General features: G+C 31.2%; 2 protein-coding genes and 1 long non-coding RNA gene across 3 annotated transcripts in view; 2 read left to right on the forward strand and 1 right to left on the reverse strand.

Moving 5' to 3' along the window:
* LOC127736981 (probable ATP-dependent DNA helicase HFM1) overlaps window positions 1–10,098 on the reverse strand; it is an 84,932-nt gene extending 74,834 nt beyond the window's left edge. Inside the window, exons 1-4 of the mRNA XM_052247539.1 lie at window positions 10,079–10,098; window positions 9,221–9,630; window positions 6,944–6,989; window positions 5,876–5,987 (exon numbers count right to left, since the gene is read on the reverse strand). Coding sequence (XP_052103499.1) covers window positions 5,876–5,987; window positions 6,944–6,989; window positions 9,221–9,630; window positions 10,079–10,098 — 588 coding nt within the window. The remainder of the gene's footprint in view (window positions 1–5,875; window positions 5,988–6,943; window positions 6,990–9,220; window positions 9,631–10,078) is intronic.
* Window positions 1–20,614, forward strand: part of LOC127698485 (beta-1,3-galactosyltransferase 1-like) — a 98,121-nt gene that overhangs the window by 12,802 nt on the left and 64,705 nt on the right. The gene's annotated exons all lie outside the window — the stretch shown is intronic.
* LOC127698541 (uncharacterized) overlaps window positions 11,790–20,614 on the forward strand; it is a 191,307-nt gene continuing 182,482 nt past the window's right edge. The window contains exon 1 of the long non-coding RNA XR_007980879.1: window positions 11,790–12,291. This is a non-coding gene — a long non-coding RNA (uncharacterized LOC127698541). The remainder of the gene's footprint in view (window positions 12,292–20,614) is intronic.

Here is a 20,614-nt window from a genome sequence, read left to right on the forward strand (position 1 = left end):
ATGAATAAAATCCCTTAACTCAGAAATGTAAAATTTAACATTTATAAAAACCGAAAGGAAGTTTATGTTAATAGATATAAACAATTCACCAAAGTTTCATGAAAATTGGTGAAAGCGTTTTTGAGTTATTGTCCAACGGACAACAGTATACCATAATATGTCCCGTAAACGGGCGTATAAAAAGCATGGTGCTTTAACATAGTGCAGTGGCAGGGTGCTACTAGTACCAGCCTCAAATAGGGAGTGGGTATTTACTCATTCCTATTACTCAGTAGTTTGACAATTAGATTACCTTTACTTATGATATATAATGTATGCAAAATTATTGATTCAAACTGATACAATCATGTAATCTGTATTGCTGTATTGTGAGAGAACAATATCTTGATAGGATGATAGAATGTCAATTTTCCAAATGCATCCAGACACATTCTATGCATACTTATAAATATATCTTGATTCCTAACTCTGGTGCAAGGGAATAATAGCGTCATGTCTGTATGGTTTTGACAAGGTTGGAGGGAAGCAATGACCAAACAAACACATTCTATACAGACAAAGTAGTAGTTTTTCTACTACATGTATATCCCTTTGGTCAATTATATTGGTTTTCTCCATATGCATCAAATATTTGCACAGGAATTTTAACAATAATCAATCATAAACTTAATTGCAATGAGGTAAAAACATGTTTCATTGACAAATAATTGATTAAATAATCGACTTGAAATATAGAAACTAAATGTATAAACTTTTGTTATTAACAAAGAGAAAAAATAATAAAAGCATTACCTATCACATATTATTTTTTCTATTCAAATAATTACCTCGTCAAATACTTTAGACTGTACAATGTTGAAGTATGGAAATTCAAATACATCTCTGTATCTTTCAGCTTTATCATTTAAGGAAAATGTTTTCTCTATTTCAACAGCATGACAGTTTACCCATTATAAATACCATTCTAACATAGATTTCAGGAGATTGGGTCAAGCAGTAATAAATTATCATCCTAAACTAAACTAGTGTCGGATAACAGAAAGACAGACAGAGGAAGGACATGTACATCACTATATACCCTTCTTTTTTCAAGAAGGGGTAATAAAAATACAAAAACAATTATCACAGTTGAAAAAAATTGAAAATTCAAATATAGAATAGATTTATTTTTAAAAAAAAATTTTAATTATGAAATGTGATTAAAAGTGATGACAACAAAACAATACATTTTAATTAATGATCTTACACATATAATTTTAAAATTACAAATAAATCTATCAAAATAGAAATTAATTAATTTAAGTGAAATTATATTGTCTGTTGAACTTTATGTGGTTTCTTTCATTTGCATTACAGTGTTTTTAAACAAAATTTCAGACATTTATGAAAAAACGACACAAATGAAAGAAAAATCTCAGAACATCCATTATATGATATTCTAGGAAAATGAAATATTAAAATTCTTATGACTCACAGACACTTGGAGAGAAAAAAAAAAACATTTAACCTATAAAAGGATACAAATTTCTTCTCTGGACCGTAATTTTAATCCATGCCTGCTGGGCACTAGTAGGAAAGCAAAATTGTAAATACAATTCATAATTACATTGGTTGCAATGGAACACCTTGATTTCCCAGTTTAAATAAATCTGATAATTTCACTACTCTGTTGTCAATACATTGTCTATGAGGTTGCATTAAAACAAATTGGGAATGCATATAAAAAGATACAGTTCCTTGTTTTTCATACTTTATTTCCATTAAAATGCCCATGGTCAATATTATACAAAGAATAACTAATACATGTAGAAGATTTCAAATATCAAAAAACATTAAACTCATAACCAAACACACTGATAATTAACTCATGTGCTACATGCATTCATGAATTAATGTGTTGTTTGCCCACTCATTGAATATTTTCTATATTTGAATTCTTTGATTGATTTTTCTATAATTATTCAAAGCAGTTTTCATTTTCACTTACAGGGCTGTGCAATTTTTTTTAACAATACTCAAACTATGGTAAAAGTGCAATTACCTACACAGTAATATCAAAATCAATCAAAGTACTGAAGTACTGAACATCGGATGACCGCAGGTTCTTGTGTATGGTCAAAAGCACATGTCACAGAAACAGATCACATCTCTATACCTGAAACTGAGGTTAATTTACAGAGATTTTTTTTTCTGATACAAGTTCCTGCTTGGATGATGAATAAATGACAGGAAATCCAACCTCACCGTAATAACTATTATATTGTAGTGATACAAATTAGTATACCTTAGACTATTATACTAATATAATAATAGTTCCAGAGAATACACTGGTTTGTTGTTATATATTATATTAATATTACGGTTGCATGTATATATAATTTTCATCTATTTGTATATCATTCTATTCTACTATTATTATAGTGCAGTGCAAGTGCATGGTGGACACTCTTCTGTAAAAAAAATCAAAGCCTTAAAGGCTGTAAAAGCAATTGCTGCCATGTTAATGCTTTGTGGACTTTTATTTTTCATCCATATATATAAGAATTAAACCTGACAGGACAGGAGTGTTGACTAGTGAGAAGCAAGACGGTTTTAACTTTATATCAATAAAAGACTTTAGCAGGAAATCATTTTAGATATGTTTTATATTTCACAAGGAGACAACAAGTTTACCAGGCTAAAGTTGGGGTTAATTATACATGTGCTGAAACATATAACTAAAAAAAAAATCAATATGGATTGTCCCCTGGTAGTGTTTGTAACTGGGCAATAATTTCCTTTATTGATTTAATTTTAACAATTTTCATAATTAATTTAAATTAACCATTCAGTTAAAACATTTCAACTTTCCAGATGCAAATGTTGAAAAACGGGCAAGAAATAAAATATCTTACAAGACATAAACATGTAAAAAATAAATATATATTTCAGCTTACTAAAAATATTTTCATAATGTTACTTTGACATCATTTCTTAAAACTAAGTCCCAAACATAATTGCTCAGTTGATATGTGTCATCCTCATGCGATACGAGATAACTATAATTCTGATGCAATCCCGAAAAGGGGGGTCATCACAAACAAACATGACATTAAATTGTCATTATACGAACTAGAACAAACAGCTCTATGTTGCTTTGATATTTATCAATTTTCAGGAAACATGTGAAATAAATTTCAGGTCCATTTCATTATAGTGCCTAACAAGATTGTGTGAGGTAGACGAAATTGACCTTAAAACGATCGTATTGTCTTTTGATGTCCAAAAATAGGCAGATCGGACATATAAGGACTTTATCTAATGACTACATAAATTTGGGATTTATTATTATTATAATATTCTAATGAAACTGAAAATTGTATTTTTTTGTTAGGATAAACAACAATTTTACCTGGCGTAGCCGTGCATAAAATGTTTTTCTGCGAAAAATGGCGTATTTAATGGAATAGAACGTTAATACAGTAAACTTTCTCTTTTTTCTCCACAATAGGCTATCAAAAATAATTTATCTAATGTGTATGTGGAAAATTATGTGAAAAGATAAAAAGTGGCAATTGTTACCTTTCATACCTTAAGTTTCATTCATATGCCACTATTATTGTTGTTGTTACCAATTATGTAAATCAATTGTATCTGATTTTATGCCCTTTATGGGCCCTGTAATTTGGAAAATACAAAAAAAAAAATCTATTCATTGGTAAAACGTAATATGGACTGGTCCAGTGTCCAGTTTGCAGGTCATTTAATTTACTGTACACATTCATGCACGCTCTGATTTAATCAATATACTCGTACGAAAAAGCATGAACAGTTTGAAGGTAATCTAATAATAACTTAATCCAATCGAATTGCATAAGATTCAATAACAATGTCCAGTCCACATTATAATGAGTAATAGGGGTAAACTTGGTAGGGAGAAAATGACAGATATTTCAAGTTAATATTTATGAAATAACGAATTAAAATTTGTCAACCAAAAGTTTTGCTACAATTTCAAAAACATGTCGTTCTGTATGGGTATAGTTTTCAGATCTTTCATTAGCGTATTTAAGGCTATAAAAAGTTTGGGCTTCAAAAGTTCACACAATTATTGACTTTATACAGAAAATTCGTCCTTGTAAAACATTTAATAGTTCACAAATGAAACGCGATTTTAAAGTAAAATTAATTCTTAAAACACTGCAAAAAATTTCATTCATATTGATAAAGTGGTATCGTCATAAAGTGCGTTGAAATGAACAGTGTTATAGCAAACATCGAATTCCCTCACAAAATGTTATCACACACTATAGTAAGGGGAGTCAGTTAAGTTTGTTTATTTTTAGATTACAGGTAATCATTTGACATTACGTATACAACCTGTGTGACCTGTGTAGTGATTTTGATTTTACGATAAATTCATGAATGAATGAACGATAATTTTATGAATGAACATGAGCACCTGACCTCTTTCTTAAACACCAATTAAACATATAAAACCGTATTTAAAAGGAGATAATTCAGTCTAATTTCAGTACTAAATCAACAACTGAAATGATTCCATTTTTTGATGAAACATCGTACGAACGGAAAACGGAATCGCAGGTATAAAAATGCACTTTTTTCCCTTGTAATGACCGCGGATCTATAATTTTTATAGATCGGTTGAAATCCCAAAACTAATTTGCATAATGGAAATTTAGGCGATAGCAATACATCGGAATGACCTGAAGGTCATCCTCTGTAAAAAGTAAAGATAAAACTTTGTAATAGTATAAATAAGAATTTTATAACAAAGAAAATTTACATATCCAATAAGAAGAGTGAAAATAACTAGTGAGTAAATTTCAATTCAAGTAAATACTTATAAAATTCTGGTTCAACCAACTAGTGTGATTACTGTAGTGTAAAAATATATGTTTCACTGCTTTGCTAATTAAATAATTTAAGCCTTAAATGAAACCATATTCTAAGTCTAATGAATTACATATTATATTATACAGATGAAGATACATATTTATTCTACCTTGGAATAAAATGAAAAACCATTTCTCAACTATAGACTATCAACAGAGCACTTGCATAGCATTTTCAATATATACAAAAAATTAATTCTAAAGAGTAATAATACAAACTAAATGGTGAAGGAATCTGTTGTAATGATTTTGATGATATAGAGGAAAATTACAGAAGCACTGTAAGTGCATAAGCCATATTGCCATCTTTATAGATTTGTTATATTTAAGAATCAGATTTTGTGCCAATGACTGTTATGTCTTCTGACAATTTTATGTCAAATTCTGGAAAAAACTAAATTTTTATTTGCTGCGGTCGCCTTGACTTTTGACCTAGTGACCTTTAAATCTATAGGGGTCTTCTTCAACCTAGCACACATTATCCAACAGAAAAGATCCAGATTTGATGTATGGCTAAAAAAATATTATTCTAAAATTTCAGTAGACATTTACAGGTACTGTGACTTTCACCTTTGACCAATTTACCCAAAAATCAAGAGGCCTTGATCTTTCCAAGGGGCATTTTCTACCCAAGTTTAATATATGGTTCAAGATATTACCAAGAAACCAAATTATTGTCTATCAATTACTTCCTTGACTTTGACATTTGAACTAGCGACCTAAATATCAATAAGGGTCTTGGTCATCTTATGAGGCACCATCAAATCAAGATTGGTAAAAGCTTGACATACAGTTTGTCTATCCTTTCCTTTCTTTTACTTTTCCATCATGTAATTTTCTAAATATTTTTTTTTGTCCTCAATAAATATATTTAACTGACTAGTGTTAAATATGTTGAACTTACAGAGCAAGGGTAAAGGTGTAGGAATTTCATCCTTTTCTAAACATAGATTTCTTCCTTTATTTTTGTATGCAGTCACTCTTCCAGGTGTTTCAGTGTCCTTTTGAGTATGACCTATGTTTTCTTTTCCATTTGGAAGCTTAGGTGCTTTGCTTTCGTGTGAAAAGAAAGGTGTAATTGGAGAAATAAACCTGAAAACAGAAAAGTATTCATATAAATTGCTGGTGGAAATATAGTCAAACCTGCCTTCAAGGTCACATCATTTCAGCGGTCACCTGCCTCTAACGGTCACTTGCAGACCCACTCAAATGGTTTTTTTCTATATAATTTAACTCATTCCAGCTGTCACCTAGTTTTTGCACTAAATCTTCATTTCAACCTTAAACTACGGTCATTTTAATGTTTATAACTTCTGAAATAATCATTGATGAAAAAAATATGTGTTCAGTATCGAAGTCAAAATGAAAATCAGAACATGTTTGTACCGAGATTGGGCAATAGGTGAATTTGTGAATTGTGTTCCACTCCTTTCTGTTTCAATTAAAAACCGTATCACCGTCTAATTTCTCCACGAATATTAATATAATTTTTTTTTTTAATTTACGGCGACGGAATCCACCATTTTTTATTGATCTGACACATGAACCATAAACCTACCAATTGAAAACACCAAAACAATTTGCCCCAATCTCTTCCACAGGCTATGTCGGAGTCAGAATAGTTTTTGGAACCTCATTTAAAAGGTCACCTCTCTTGAGCGGTCACATTTGATACTTCCCAAGTGTGACTGCTTAATACAGGTTTGACTGTAGGTCCTTTACATAATTTTTTTTCAGTTTTTTTTTTATCTAAATATTTCTTAAAAAAGGATGACAATTGTATTATTTACTTGTACTTTAAGTTAGGCAGCATTAATCCTTCATTAAAATTTCTATTGAATTTGTTTGATCAATTTGCTTATTTCAGAATTAAAGATAAAGTGTTGGCAGCCATGTTCTATGGCCGTTAATTTCATCAACTATCTGATATAGATTATGTCCTTTCACTTATCAGATATTACCCCATGTTATACACTGTCACATGACCTTAAAAGCTAAGATTATACTACATGGAAAGTGGTTAATTACAGATGTCCAGCTTATCTTACCTTTTCCTTTTTCTTGTTTGTTCTAATCCATTCTGTTGTGCTACATCTGAAAGGAGATACATTTAGTTACATCTTTTGTTATTGACTTGATTGATTGTCCCTTGGTATCTTTTTTCAACATCAACACAAAAAAAATACTTGTATATAAAAATTAAGTTATTAAATGGAGAAAGTGTTCATGGGACACAGATGATGCCCCCACTTGCATATAACGTTATAAAGGGGCATAACTCGAGAACGGTAAAAGTGACGCCACCCAAATTCAAATTTGATCTGTGTTTTGTGGTAACAAGAATTGTGTATAAGTTTCATAACATTTGGTTGAGGCAAACTAAAGTTAGAGAACGGAAACCAATTTCGGGATGTATGTACAGACAGACAAGGGCAACACTTAATGACCCCTCAGGTGACGCCGGGGGCATAATAATCTGAAATTATAATTATTCTGAAGTTAAGATATGATTTTCAGTAATATCCTAGCAAAAACTGATGTTTTTCAAAATTTATAATTTTTTACAAAAACTAAGGTTTACATTACATGTACCACAATTTTGACATCAGGGAACAATTTGAAATATATATTATATCTAAATGTCAATTTTTATTGAAATCCGAACATAAAAGATGTTTCTTAAATTTATGATTTATTTCTTCACAAAACAAACATTTTAGCCCCTAATTGACATCAAGAAACAATTTGGAGTCGCATATCAAACCTATACATCAACTTTTGTTGAAATCCTAGCATAAAAAGATGTTTCTCAAAATTTGTGATTTAAAAAAAAGTAAACTTATACCATTTTTTATTTTTATTTTTGGAACCTAAGTTACCTTCAATCACTTTCAACCTACCTTTGAAATCACAGCATAAGTAGATATTTTTCAAAATAAGTGATTTTTTAACAAAAACTGTATTCCCAAACTTTTAATACAAAAAAAATAATTTTTGACACAGAGAAACAATTTTGAACAGCATATTGTACCTACATTGTGTATATCAACTTTCATAGAAATCCTTGCACAAATATATTTCTTAAAAAGTTTGATCAGTAAATTTTACCCTTAAGTTATCACAATATAATAAAGATATCCCAAGACAGTAAAATGAAGCAATAAGCAATCAAATTTATGTTTTGTTCGTGATATGTTTCTTCATGTTGTCATTGAGTTAATTTACATTTTGTTATGTCAGGGTCTATTACATGACAGTTTTGGTTTTGATTCTTGTTGACAGCCATACAGTGACCTATAGTTGCTGAGATTTTCGTTTTTAAGTCACATTGGCAATCATACCAATTCTCCTTACTGCTATATGGAAAAGTTTCAAAGTAAATATATCATGACAGGCGGACGGAGGAGGGCTGGGGTAGGCAAAATAATCTCCAAGGAAATCAAATATACCGATGCTAATTCATTGTACAACTCTCCAAGGAAATGAGATACACCGATGGTAATACATTGTACAACTGCATATACCAACTATCAATTACACTAAAAACTTGACTCCCAGATTTATTGACAAAAACTCGAAAAATAGCCTTGGACTTTCTAAAATGTGTAAACAGACAAAGCTTGTATTTGCTAAGATAACCTATTTTGGATTTTACATTATGGTTTGGGTTTTGATTATTGTTGACAGCCTTAGAGTGAACTATAGTTGCTTACATCCTCGTCTTTAAGTTTCATTGGCAACCGCTCAACAAGTATGGGAGTCAAGTTTTTAGTGTATTGTTTCTTGGGGCATTTAAAATTTGTTAAAGTTTGTGATTTGGTCAGTTTAAGTTAATGATAATTGATATGCAGTTGTATGAAAACAAATAAATGGAAAAAAGTATGTGATTTGGTCAATTTAAGGTGAACCACTAAAGGTAAGTCAATGATAACTGTTATGCAGTTGTACAAAAAACAAAAAGATGGAAAAAAATCCTACAACTCATCCCAAAGCGGTACATGTAAATATAAGTGATACCTTATATTTCAGTTCACAATTTATATAAACTTGAAGTAGCCCTTCTTTATAGGCATAATAGCTGTTATCAAATTCATCCAAATTTATTTTGATACCACCAGTAAAATGATATGTATCAAAATGATTGAATAAAAGATTTAAGATTACTTCCAAGTTTTTTTTTCTTTTCGAAGGGACATTTTTTTTAACAGAATGACTTGGACTATGGTACGGCCTTATAATCTTCTTAATCATCCTAATACAACCAGCATGTAAAAAGTTGGTCTCTTTCTTTTCAACTGTTGATTCCATATCCTTCATCTTTTTACCTATAAACAAGTTTGTATTGCTCTTTTTCGGTAGCATGATGATGTTAACATTCTGTTTCTCTAATCCATCACTTTCATAACCAGATCTTAACTTTGTTGTACCCCTTTCAGCTATTTCATGACAAAAATTGTCCTTTTCTAATTGATTATTATGGTATAACTGTGAAGCCAGAATATCAGGTACAGAGTTCTGACTGACTGGCAAGTTGAGATCATAATTGGAGTAATGTTTTGTTTCCTGTGACCGATCTGTCTGCTTTAATACTTGTGATCTCTGTGAGTTCTGATAAAGTTGAGATGCCTGGATGTCCCCTAAAAATCGTTGACTATGTAGTAATGGAGCTTCAAATGATAACGGTGCATCTGGTACTTCAGTGGAAAAGGTTATACATTTCTGGAATTTATAGGACCTAAAATTGAAATTAACATAATTTTTAATATTGATATCTTAAAATGACTAATAGATATTTAACATTTTAAAGAACTATTAAACTTAAACCAGAGGCTTAGAAAAGCATCTCAGCATATCAGAAACTACCAGGTAAAGGCTCCTAAGAGACTCAAATGCTCAACTGGAAAAAAATATTTACCATTTTAATAATGTATTTCACCTTTATAGTGATAAAAAATTTTATTCCCCAGTCCATTTATTTTCAAGTGAAATCAAGCTACTATTATTTTTCCTTCAGTGTAAGGATCGCATTTATCTTGACAACAAAATCCGGATTCTAAGCAGTCATCACAATATTTAATTGCTTGTTTATCAAATAAAGATTTTTTTTCAGAATAAAAAGATCACCATTAAAAAGCTAATAACTCCATCAGAAGGTCTATTGCCAGTTCCATTCGTATGAATACTTTGTATATTTTGCCTTCATGATATTTATGTTGTTTACAGTTTAGGTCTAACAATTATAACTTTAAAAATAATTAAAAGGACACACCAAAATTGGTCAAATATAATCAATAAGGGCAATAACTCTTGTTTAAGGTTTCAGTCATACTGGCATTTTTCCAGATCCTATATTGCTGATAATTTTTGCTGTTTATAAATTCTGTTTATCTTATATATACACTCCGCCATAAGTTAAGCAACATCCAATTTAATTTCGATATATATTTTTTTTTATCGAAATTTTTTATAAAAGAAATACTATATATTTTAACTGTAAATAATAAGTAACTATTGGATACAGGTTAAATGTCAATCAATTACATTTTGATTGTTCAAAACCAATTTAAATAAAGAGCTGCGCCATGAGCGCATGATACGCCCATCACTTTTTCAAAGAATAAAGTTCCATAACTCCTCAATATCATATCAGAAATTTATAAAAAAAACTATAGGGAGGTTGTTTTAATTGATAAAAATCAGTCACCATAGTTTCATGCAAACTGTTCAAAGCACTTTTTTGACAAGTAAAACTGTAAAATCAACCCTTTTTTTTATAATAAAATCCCATAACTCAGAAACTTAAAATCTAAAATTTATAAAAATCGAAAGGGAGCTTACATCAATAGATATAAACAATTCACCACAGTTTCATGAAAACTGCTCAAAGCATTTTTGAGTTATACTTATAGTCTGAAATCTGGAAAATCTCCCTTTTTTAATGAATAAAACCCCATAACTCAGAAACGTAAAATCTAAAATTCATAAAAATCGAAATGGAGCTTACATCAATAGATATAAACAATTCACCAAAGTTTCTTGCAAATTGGTGAAAATGTTTTTGAGTTATTGTCCAAAAACTGGAAAATCCCCCTTTTTGTCGAGCTTTTCGACTTTTGTCGAAAAAGCGAGACATAGCGATCCTACATTCCGTCGTCGTCTGCGGCGGCGTCCACAAATATTCAATCTGTGGTTAAAGTTTTTGAAATTTTAATAACTTTCTTAAACTATCCTGGATTTCTACCAAACTTGGACAGAAGCTTGTTTATGATCATAAGATAGTATCCAGAAGTAAATTTAAAAAAAACTAAATTCCATTTTTTCCGTATTTAACTTATAAATTGACTTAGTTTTTCTGCCAGGAAACATTACATTCACCCTGTGGTTAAAGTTTTTAAAATTTTAATTACTTTCTTAAACTATCCTGGATTTGTACCAAACTTGGTCAGAAGCTTGTTTATGATCAAAAGCTAGTATCTAGAAGGAAATTTTGTTTAAATTTTGTACCTGTTTATCCATATTTTACTTATAAATAGACTTAGTTTTTCTTCCAGTTAACATTACATACAGTCTGCAGTTAAAGATTTAAAACATTTAATAGATTCATAAACTATCCTGGATTTTTACCAAAGCTTCTTACAATCAATAGATAGTATTGAAAGGAATAGTGTCATTATTTTTTTTCCTCATTTTTGTTGAGCCTTTGATTAACAGCAAAAGTAGGCGAGACACTGGGTTCCGCGAAACCCTTACGAATTTTTAATGAATAAAACCCCATAAATCGGAAACATAAAATTTGAAATTTATAAAAATCGAAATGGAGCTTACATCAATAGATATAAACAATTCACCAAAGTTTCTTGCAAATTGGTGAAAATTTTTTTGAGTTATTGTCCAATAAACAGCTGCGCCATGAGCGCATGATACGCCCGTCGTCTTGTGTGTGAATTTTTATGCAATAAGCATAAATAGTTTCTGACATACGGCGTGACATGCTAAAACACCCTTTTTTTTTTTTACAAAAAACTCAATATCTCTAAAATAAAATTTTGAATCAAAACCAAAAAATATACAGATCTTTAGATTAATATAACTAAGAAGTGTGTAAAATTTTAAGCAATAATCATAAATCGTTTTTGAGATATGGCGCGACATGTGAAACACCCCTTTTAAAAAAAAAATCAATATCTCAAAAAAAAAATTTTGAATCAAAACCAAAAAGTATACAGATCTTTAGATTAATATAACTAAGAAGTGTGTAAAATTTTAAGCAATAATCATAAATCGTTTTTGAGATATGGCGCGACATGTGAAAAACCCCTCCCCCTTTTTTTACAAAATACTCAATAACTCAAAAATAAAATTTTGAATCATCACCAAAAAGTATACAGATCTTAAGGTTAATATAACTAAGAAGTGTGTAGTAAAGTTTTAAGCAATAATCATAAACTGTTTTTGAGATACGGCGCGACATGTGAAAAACCCCTCCCCCTTTTTTAACAAAATACTCAATAACTCAAAAATAAAATTTTGAATCATCACCAAAAAGTATACAGATCTTAAGATTAATATAACTAAGAAGTGTGTAAAGTTTTAAGCAATAATCATAAATTGTTTTTGAGATACGGCGTGACATGTGAAAAAAAACACACACCTGTTTTAGTTACTAAGTCCCGTAACTCAAAAAGGTCTAAACTTATTTTCACCAAAAAGTATACAGATCGTTTGACCATCATAAGAAACAACTATGTTAAGTTTCATGAAATTTGGATAAGTCATTCTCAAGTTACGGTGCGACATGTTTACGCCGGACAGACAGACGGACAGACGGACAGACAGACAAAAATTTGACGGGCGTATAAAAACTGGAAAATCCCCCTTTTTGTCGAGCCTTTGACTTTTGTCGAAAAAGCTAGACATAGCGATCCTACATTCTGTCGTCATCGGCGGTGGCGTCCACAAATATTCAATCTGTGGTTAAAGTTTTTGAAATTTTAATAACTTTCTTAAACTATCCTGGATTTCTACCAAACTTGGACAGAAGCTTGTTTATGATCATAAGATAGTATCCAGAATTAAATTTTGAAAAAAAAAAAACAACTTGTTTTTCCGTATTTTACTTATAAATGGACTTAGTTTTTCTGCCAGGAAACATTACATTCACTCTGTGGTTAAAGTTTTTAAAATTTTAATAACTTTGTTAAACTATCCTGGATTTCTACCAAACTTGGACAGAAGCTTGTTTATGATCATAAGATAGTATCCAGAAGTAAATTTAAAAAAAAACTAAATTCCATTTTTTCCGTATTTAACTTATAAATGGACTTAGTTTTTCTGCCAGGAAACATTACATTCACTCTGTGGTTAAAGTTTTTAAAATTTTAATTACTTTCTTAAACTATCCTGGATTTGTACCAAACTTGGTCAGAAGCTTGTTTATGATCAAAAGCTAGTATCTAGAAGGAAATTTTGTTTAAATTTTGTACCTGTTTATCCGTATTTTACTTATAAATAGACTTAGTTTTTCTTCCAGTTAACATTACATACAGTCTGCAGTTAAAGATTTAAAACATTAATAGATTCATAAACTATCCTGGATTTTTACCAAAGCTTCTTACAATCAAAAGATAATATTGAAAGGAAAAGTGTTATTATTTTTTTTCCTCATTTTTGTTGAGCCTTTGATTAACAGCAAAAGTAGGCGAGACACTGGGTTCCGCCAAAACCCTTACGAATTTTTAATGAATAAAACCCCATAAATCGGAAACATAAAATTTAAAATTTATAAAAATCGAAATGGAGCTCACATCAATAGATATAAACAATTCACCAAAGTTTCATGCAAATTGGTTAAAGCATTTTCGAGTTATTGTCCGACATGTTGATGACGGACGGACAGACAGATGAATGGACAACGGTATACCATAATACGTCCCTTTAACAGTCGTATAAAAACCTGTCTTAAGTGGTTTTAGGGTTTATGATTATGACTAAACACAAATGATTTTAGCATATGGGCGTCAACGGGCTCTTAGGCCAATAAAGCCCAGAGAATTAACTAGGCAAGGAACCATCCAAATGGACTTCACACAACTGGAGAAGAATTCACTGGTCCGATGAAAGTCGTTTTTTGCTATAGCCTGTCAAGAACAGAACACGGGTTTGGAGGGAAAGAAACACCTCATAGCGGAACAATAAGATTCTTGGTACAATAGCTTTCCATGGCTGCAGTGTAACAGTATGGGGATGTTTTTCCAATGACTATAAGCTTGATATGCATGTTATTGACGGTACCCTGAATAGATAAAAATACCAGGATGATATACTGAACACCATAGTATTGCCTAATTTTGATAATTACACTTTAGCTGATAGACCAGTCTTTCAAGATGACAATACGAGACCTCATCGCACACAAATTGGCCAAGCACACCTGAAGTCTGAATCAATAGACACTTTACCTGGGTAGGCCATGGCACCTGATATGAACTCCATTGAATATGTATGAGACTTTATTGGTCATAAACTTAACCAGAGACAATCAAAATGTGAGACAATACCAGAATTGGGGGTTGCTTTGGTACATGAATGGCAGAGATGACCACAGTATAAGCTGGGACAACTGGTGTAAGGAATGAAGAGACATGTATTGAATTTCTACCGAAAGTGTGGAAGCTATACACGATATTGACATTATTAACCTTAATTAACAGCTAATGTATACTTGATTGTTTTCCAAAAGGTTAAAAATTGTATCATTATTTGAAATTTAATAGTGAAAATGATGAACAAATTAAATCTTTAACCTGTGATTTTTAACTTGTTGTTTTTGACTTAGAATTGAAAAGTTTCCTTTACAAAGCAGAAAGCATAAAAAAGAGTGCACACACTGAAATGTCTCGCCTGTTTTACTGACCATTGATTTTATATTGAAAGTCTCAAAGATAAAGGTTTTACTACAAGTATCACATAAACTTAAAATTTTTAAAGATCCATGACAATGAGTTCAAGGTCAGATAAAAACTGTCACACAGACATGTACACCTTACAATTATTCCATACACCAAATATAGATGACCCATTGCTTACGGTTTTTGAAAAACAGACCAAAACACAAAAACTTAATGTTAACCAATGAACCATAGCAATGAGGTCAAGGTCAGATGATACTGGCTAGACAGACATGTACACCTTACAATCATTCCATACACCAATAATTGTTGACCTATTGCTATTAGTATTTGAAAAACAGACCAAAACACAAAAACTTAACATTGACCAATGAATCATGAAAATGAGGTCAAAGTCAGATGACACTGGCTAGACAGACATGTTCACTTTACAATCATTCCATAAACCAAATATAGTTGACCTATTGCTTAAAGTACTTGAAAAACAGACCAGAACACAAAACTTAACACTGATCAATGAACCATTAAAATGAGGTCAAGGTCAGATGACACCAGCTAGACAGAAATGTACACCTTACAATCATTCCTTACACCAAATAGAGTTAACCTTTTGCTTGCAGTACTTGAAAAACAGACCAAAACACAAAAAAATAACAATGACCAATGTACCATGAAAATGAGGTCAAGGTCAGATGAAACCTGCCAGTCTGACATGTACCCCTTACAATCTTTCCATACACCACATATGGTTGACCTACTGCTTGTAGTATCTGAGAAACGGACCTAATCCCGTAACTTTAACCTTGATCACTGATCCATGAATTGAGGTCTAGGTCAGGTTAACCCTGCCTGAAGGACATGTAGACGTTGAAAGGAACCCATATACCAAATATAGATATCTTATTACTCATAATAAGTGAAAAATTCACATGACAAATAACTGTAATTTTTTTTCAAGCAGTCACTGAACCATGAAAATGAGGTCAAGGACAATGGGCATATGACAGACGGAAACTTCGTAACATAAGATATCTGCATACAAGGTATGAAGAATCCAGCTCTTCTACCTTCTGAAATATAAAGCTTTATACAAATAGTTTACGCCGTCGCTACCGGATAGTAATACCTATGTCTCTCATACTGCGAAAGGCGAGACAAAAACCCTATTTTTTAAAATTTTGTTTAAATTGCACAAGATTTACATTTTATTTATTGAATCGATGTCAAAACGATTGACTCTTATTCAAAAATATTTAATTTTTGGATTTGAAAATTTCCAATTATTAAAAATATGGGTGGTGCTTAACTTATGGGAGAGTATATATGTTCAGGAAAATGAGCAATTATTCTAAAAATCTGTACAAATATATTATCACTTCATAGATTGTCATTTGTTGCTCAATGCTGTATATCATATTTGTTTTTTGTTGATTGTTTTGTTCATAAATCAAGCCATTAGTTTTATGGTTTGAATTGTTTGACATTTGTTATTTAGGGGACTTTTTTAGCATTCTGTGCGGTATGGTTTTACTCATTGTTAAAGGCTGTACAATGACCTATAGTTGTAAACTTCTTTGTCATTTAGTCTCTGGTGGAGATCGAGTTGTCTCATTGGCAATGATACACATCTTCTTATTTTTATATGACTCATATGAGTAGTCAATTGATGTTTTCAGTCATAGCGGGTTTTTAATGGATATTGTATTGGCGATAACTTTTGCAACTCACAGCTTATGTCTATCTATTTAAGTTTTCAAGATAATATGCAAAAACACAAAAATTAGCCAAGAATCCACATTGAAGAACAATAACTCATATGAGCGAGAACTAGTCCTCTAATGGTTAGTCATTTTGGCATTGATGAAGATCTTGTAATGCTGACCATTTTGGTGGTTTACACTTTCTATCTATCGTTTATAATTTTCAAGATAATAGAGGAATATAGTTACTTACTTGGTGAAAAATCGTCATTTAAGGTCAAGGAACAGTAAATGGGCTATGACACAGATTTTAGTAAAATTTGGTATGCAACTTTGGCTCATTGAACTTTAACTGAATATTGAAAAAAAATAATGGATTGATCTCTTTCATTTTCTGAAATATGACTGACTGAATTCTTCAAAATTATGTAACCATTTCTATAGAAAGCACATAAAATCGGTGAAAAAATATGTTCTTAAATTTGTCTTAAATCATCAAAACTCCAATTTCAAATCCATACATTTTTCTTTAAAAACTATATGTTGTTGATACATAACTTTTCGTTTTAATGATAAAAAATAATCATATGGTAGCCGACTTTGTTTTAGGTGTATTTACCAATCTGTTAACTAGTTGGAAGTGAAAAAATGTCTAAAATCGAGGGTCCACAATGCAATGATGTTACGATTATTTCAATGTTTGTTGTATTTCTTCACCGAGAACCCCACTTTGAATAAGTTATAACGTTAAAATGAAGTCGGTGACCCTTTTATTATTTTACATAGTTCAATTATAAACACTGAATATGGATGCAAAAGTATTAAATAATTTCATCCATCTTTGATTTCATTTTTTTTCCCTCTAATAAACAGCTGCAAGAGTAGAGTGCATGATACACCCTTATGGTGCATTTGAAATCAGGAATTCTGGAGTTAGTGCTTGATTTGTGAAAAATTGCCTTAAATGTAAAAATTAAAATTCTGTAACTCTGGAACAACAAATGGAAAATAAAAAAAAAAATCCCCACAATAACATAAAGATTTTAGGAAATCAATTCAGAAATACAGGTGTTAGTGTGTGATATATGTGAAAAATTGCCTTAAATGTAAAGGTCTTCGACAGGCTATAAAAATACAGAAGACTTACTGATCATAAGGTGTCCTTTGGTCAAAGAAAAGCTGGCTGGGATTCATCATTTACCATTACACACCTAAAATGTTACATAAACACATGCATATCAAAGTGTAAGCATAAGGGTTTTTACAATATTATAAACAAACTGTAAAAAAGGTATATGTACATTACCATAAGTCAAAATTATAAAAAACAAGTTGAATATTATTGCATTTAAAATAACATTAATGGTACCAATTTTACTGCACCAGATGCACATTTCGACAATAAATGTCTCTTCAGTGATGCTGGAGGCCAAAATATTTGAAAAATCCAAAAATTCATTAAACAATGAAGAGCTTATAAACCAAAAGGACAAAAAGTATACCGGTAGTTACAGGCGGGCAAGGAATCAGAGCTTTGCATGAGGGAGATATAATCCTTAATTTGGTAACAGCAATTTTTTTTAAATCTAAATAGATGTTTCGATTCAGCCAGAGACATATGTGTATATATGTCTCTGATTCAGCATAAACTTTTAATCAAACAGAAAAAATTGAGTCCAGAAAAAAATAATTGGCAGGAGTAAATGCAGGAGTTGTCTTGCTTCCAATAAAACCTTGTATTTTTTATTAAGACCTACTAAATATAACATATAAATGCATTTATGTATTTGTTTCTTGTTTCAATTAATGAACAGAGAACTCAGCCGTCTCAGGCAGGAGTGCTTGATTTATTTGAATATAAAGACAAGAGAAAAACGGGTGCAAAAATACAAAGAACATATATCCCAAAGCTATTTGACAATAATATATTATCATACAAAAGTATTTATAACTACAAGTATCATCTGAGACTAACTAAATACTGAGCAAATGTCGAACACACTTAAGTTATATAAAAAAATATATATTCTTCTTCAGCAGCAGACGAAGTATAATTCAAAACCCATTCCCGTACTGACCGATAATATTTCCGGATATTCGCTAATTTAGCCCGTTTTTTCCCTATACTTTATATTTTAGCAACCCATTATTCTCTTTTCTTTGTTTTCTGAGTCTATTTTCTGACTGAATTTTTTACCTATTATTATCTTTTCTGTAAACCCACATCCAGACCCAGTACTTAAATTATCAATCTGCTCTGAGTAGTCTAAGCTCTACCTCGGAGTAGATTGTATACAAGAACGTCATTAAAAGTACAAGAAGACGTCAGTGTTTTGCAGTGCACTTTGTTTTAAAATAAGTTTTTACAGAAATTCAATATGGTAAATATAAAGAACTATGCGGCTACCTCTAGCCTTTGTTAGTCTTGTATGTTTAACAGTTTTTTTTTTCAATTTTGGTTCATTTATAAATATGTTTCGAAGTTAAGTGTGACGTCCATTTTCGCTGAACTAATATACATTATAGTTTAGGGGCCAGCTGAAGCCCGCCGCTGGGTGCGGGATTTTCACGGTGTGTTGAAGACCCATTGGTGGCCTTGGGCTGTTTTCTGCTCTTTGGTCGGGTTGTTGTCTCTTTGGTATATTTTAAAATTAAATCTGGTTCTTCTTAGGGAGGGGTGACACAGAGGTGTTCATTTCCCAAATCCATCTTTTTTTGGGAAATTTTTCCCACTTCCCAAATTTTTAAGACATTTTTTCCCACTTCCCACTTTTTTTCCAATTCTCCCAAATCCCAGATTTTTTTTTTCCATAATGCCCTATTTGGAGCCATCCAGAGCTGTCTTCTCGTTTTATTTGTTTTTCAGAATGTACAAAACTTATGAATAAACACATATTTGCCTTAACTATACTTTACTGGTCCAGATTCTTACTACAACCTCAAGAAACAATGTCATTGAAGGCTCTTGTGAAAAAATAATAGGAAAAAAACCCACCAAAGGTGATAAAGCACTCCTGGATGACTATTAAAATAAATGACTTCAATGCTTAAAGCAACTCCCGTTTAACACAAAACCTACAGAACACAAAACCCAAAGCAGGGAATCTTCTTTGTTATCAGACACAAAGTGTGATACAATTGATGAACAATTGTTAATTGATGAACAAGAATTACTGGTGTACAAGCATGACCAATAATAATTCCAATTGGTACGTTGATACTACATCCTGTTCGTCTCCACTGTTGTTTTTTTTTTGTCCTGGGGATTTTCCAATAAGTTCTTCGTAAAGAAGTTCAGATATACTTATTTGATTTGATTTAACATTTATCTGTGAATTCAGATATAGTTCCTTCACTACATGGTCTATGCTAATTGGCATACAGTTAATAATTTTACAAATAAATGGGTTTCCTGGAGAATTTACAAACATATCCCCACGTACATCGTCCGATCCAAAAGGTGTTTCTAAAGTGGTTTTGCATATGATTAAGTCGTATATCCTTCTTTCTTTTTTATTGTTGATTAGATTCCACACTTCAACAGACAGAAGTGACAATGTTCCAGTTGGAAACATTATAAGTGATGCTTGTTCACCAGTTTCTTTTTCATCAATCAACAATTTTTCAAAGTCAATTGTATCAACACTTTGTGTCTCTTTCTGATATGCATACAATGGAAGTGTTCCTGCTTTGAATTTGGTGTTCTGTTGTCTAGAGAGTTGTTTTACGCTTTGCAGATATTTCTTCCTATAATCATCCAAGAGTGTTGTATCAGCTTGAGTGATTTTGATTTCTTTGATTTTTGGCATTTTCACAACTGCCTTAAAAGGCACCAATCCTTCAGGGCGTTCGTAGTAAGAATCTGGATTCGTGAAGTATAGATATGACAAAGATGTGGCTTTTTTCATAAGTTCTGTACATACTGAAGAGAACGAAACAGCAAATTGAAGTGTATCTGGAGTAACGACTCTGTTTTGCATCAAGGAAAAAAGTTTTCAACCATCTTTGTTGATATAACTTCATGCTTAATTTCGGGAACAATAACGGGATAGTCTTCAATTAAGGACTGTAAGCAACCAAGAAGCATTTTAACGTTATCCTGAAACACTCT

The sequence above is a fragment of the Mytilus californianus genome, unplaced genomic scaffold (assembly GCF_021869535.1).
Source record: "Mytilus californianus isolate M0D057914Y unplaced genomic scaffold, xbMytCali1.0.p SCAF_4, whole genome shotgun sequence".
NCBI classification, from domain to species: Eukaryota; Metazoa; Mollusca; class Bivalvia; order Mytilida; family Mytilidae; genus Mytilus; species Mytilus californianus.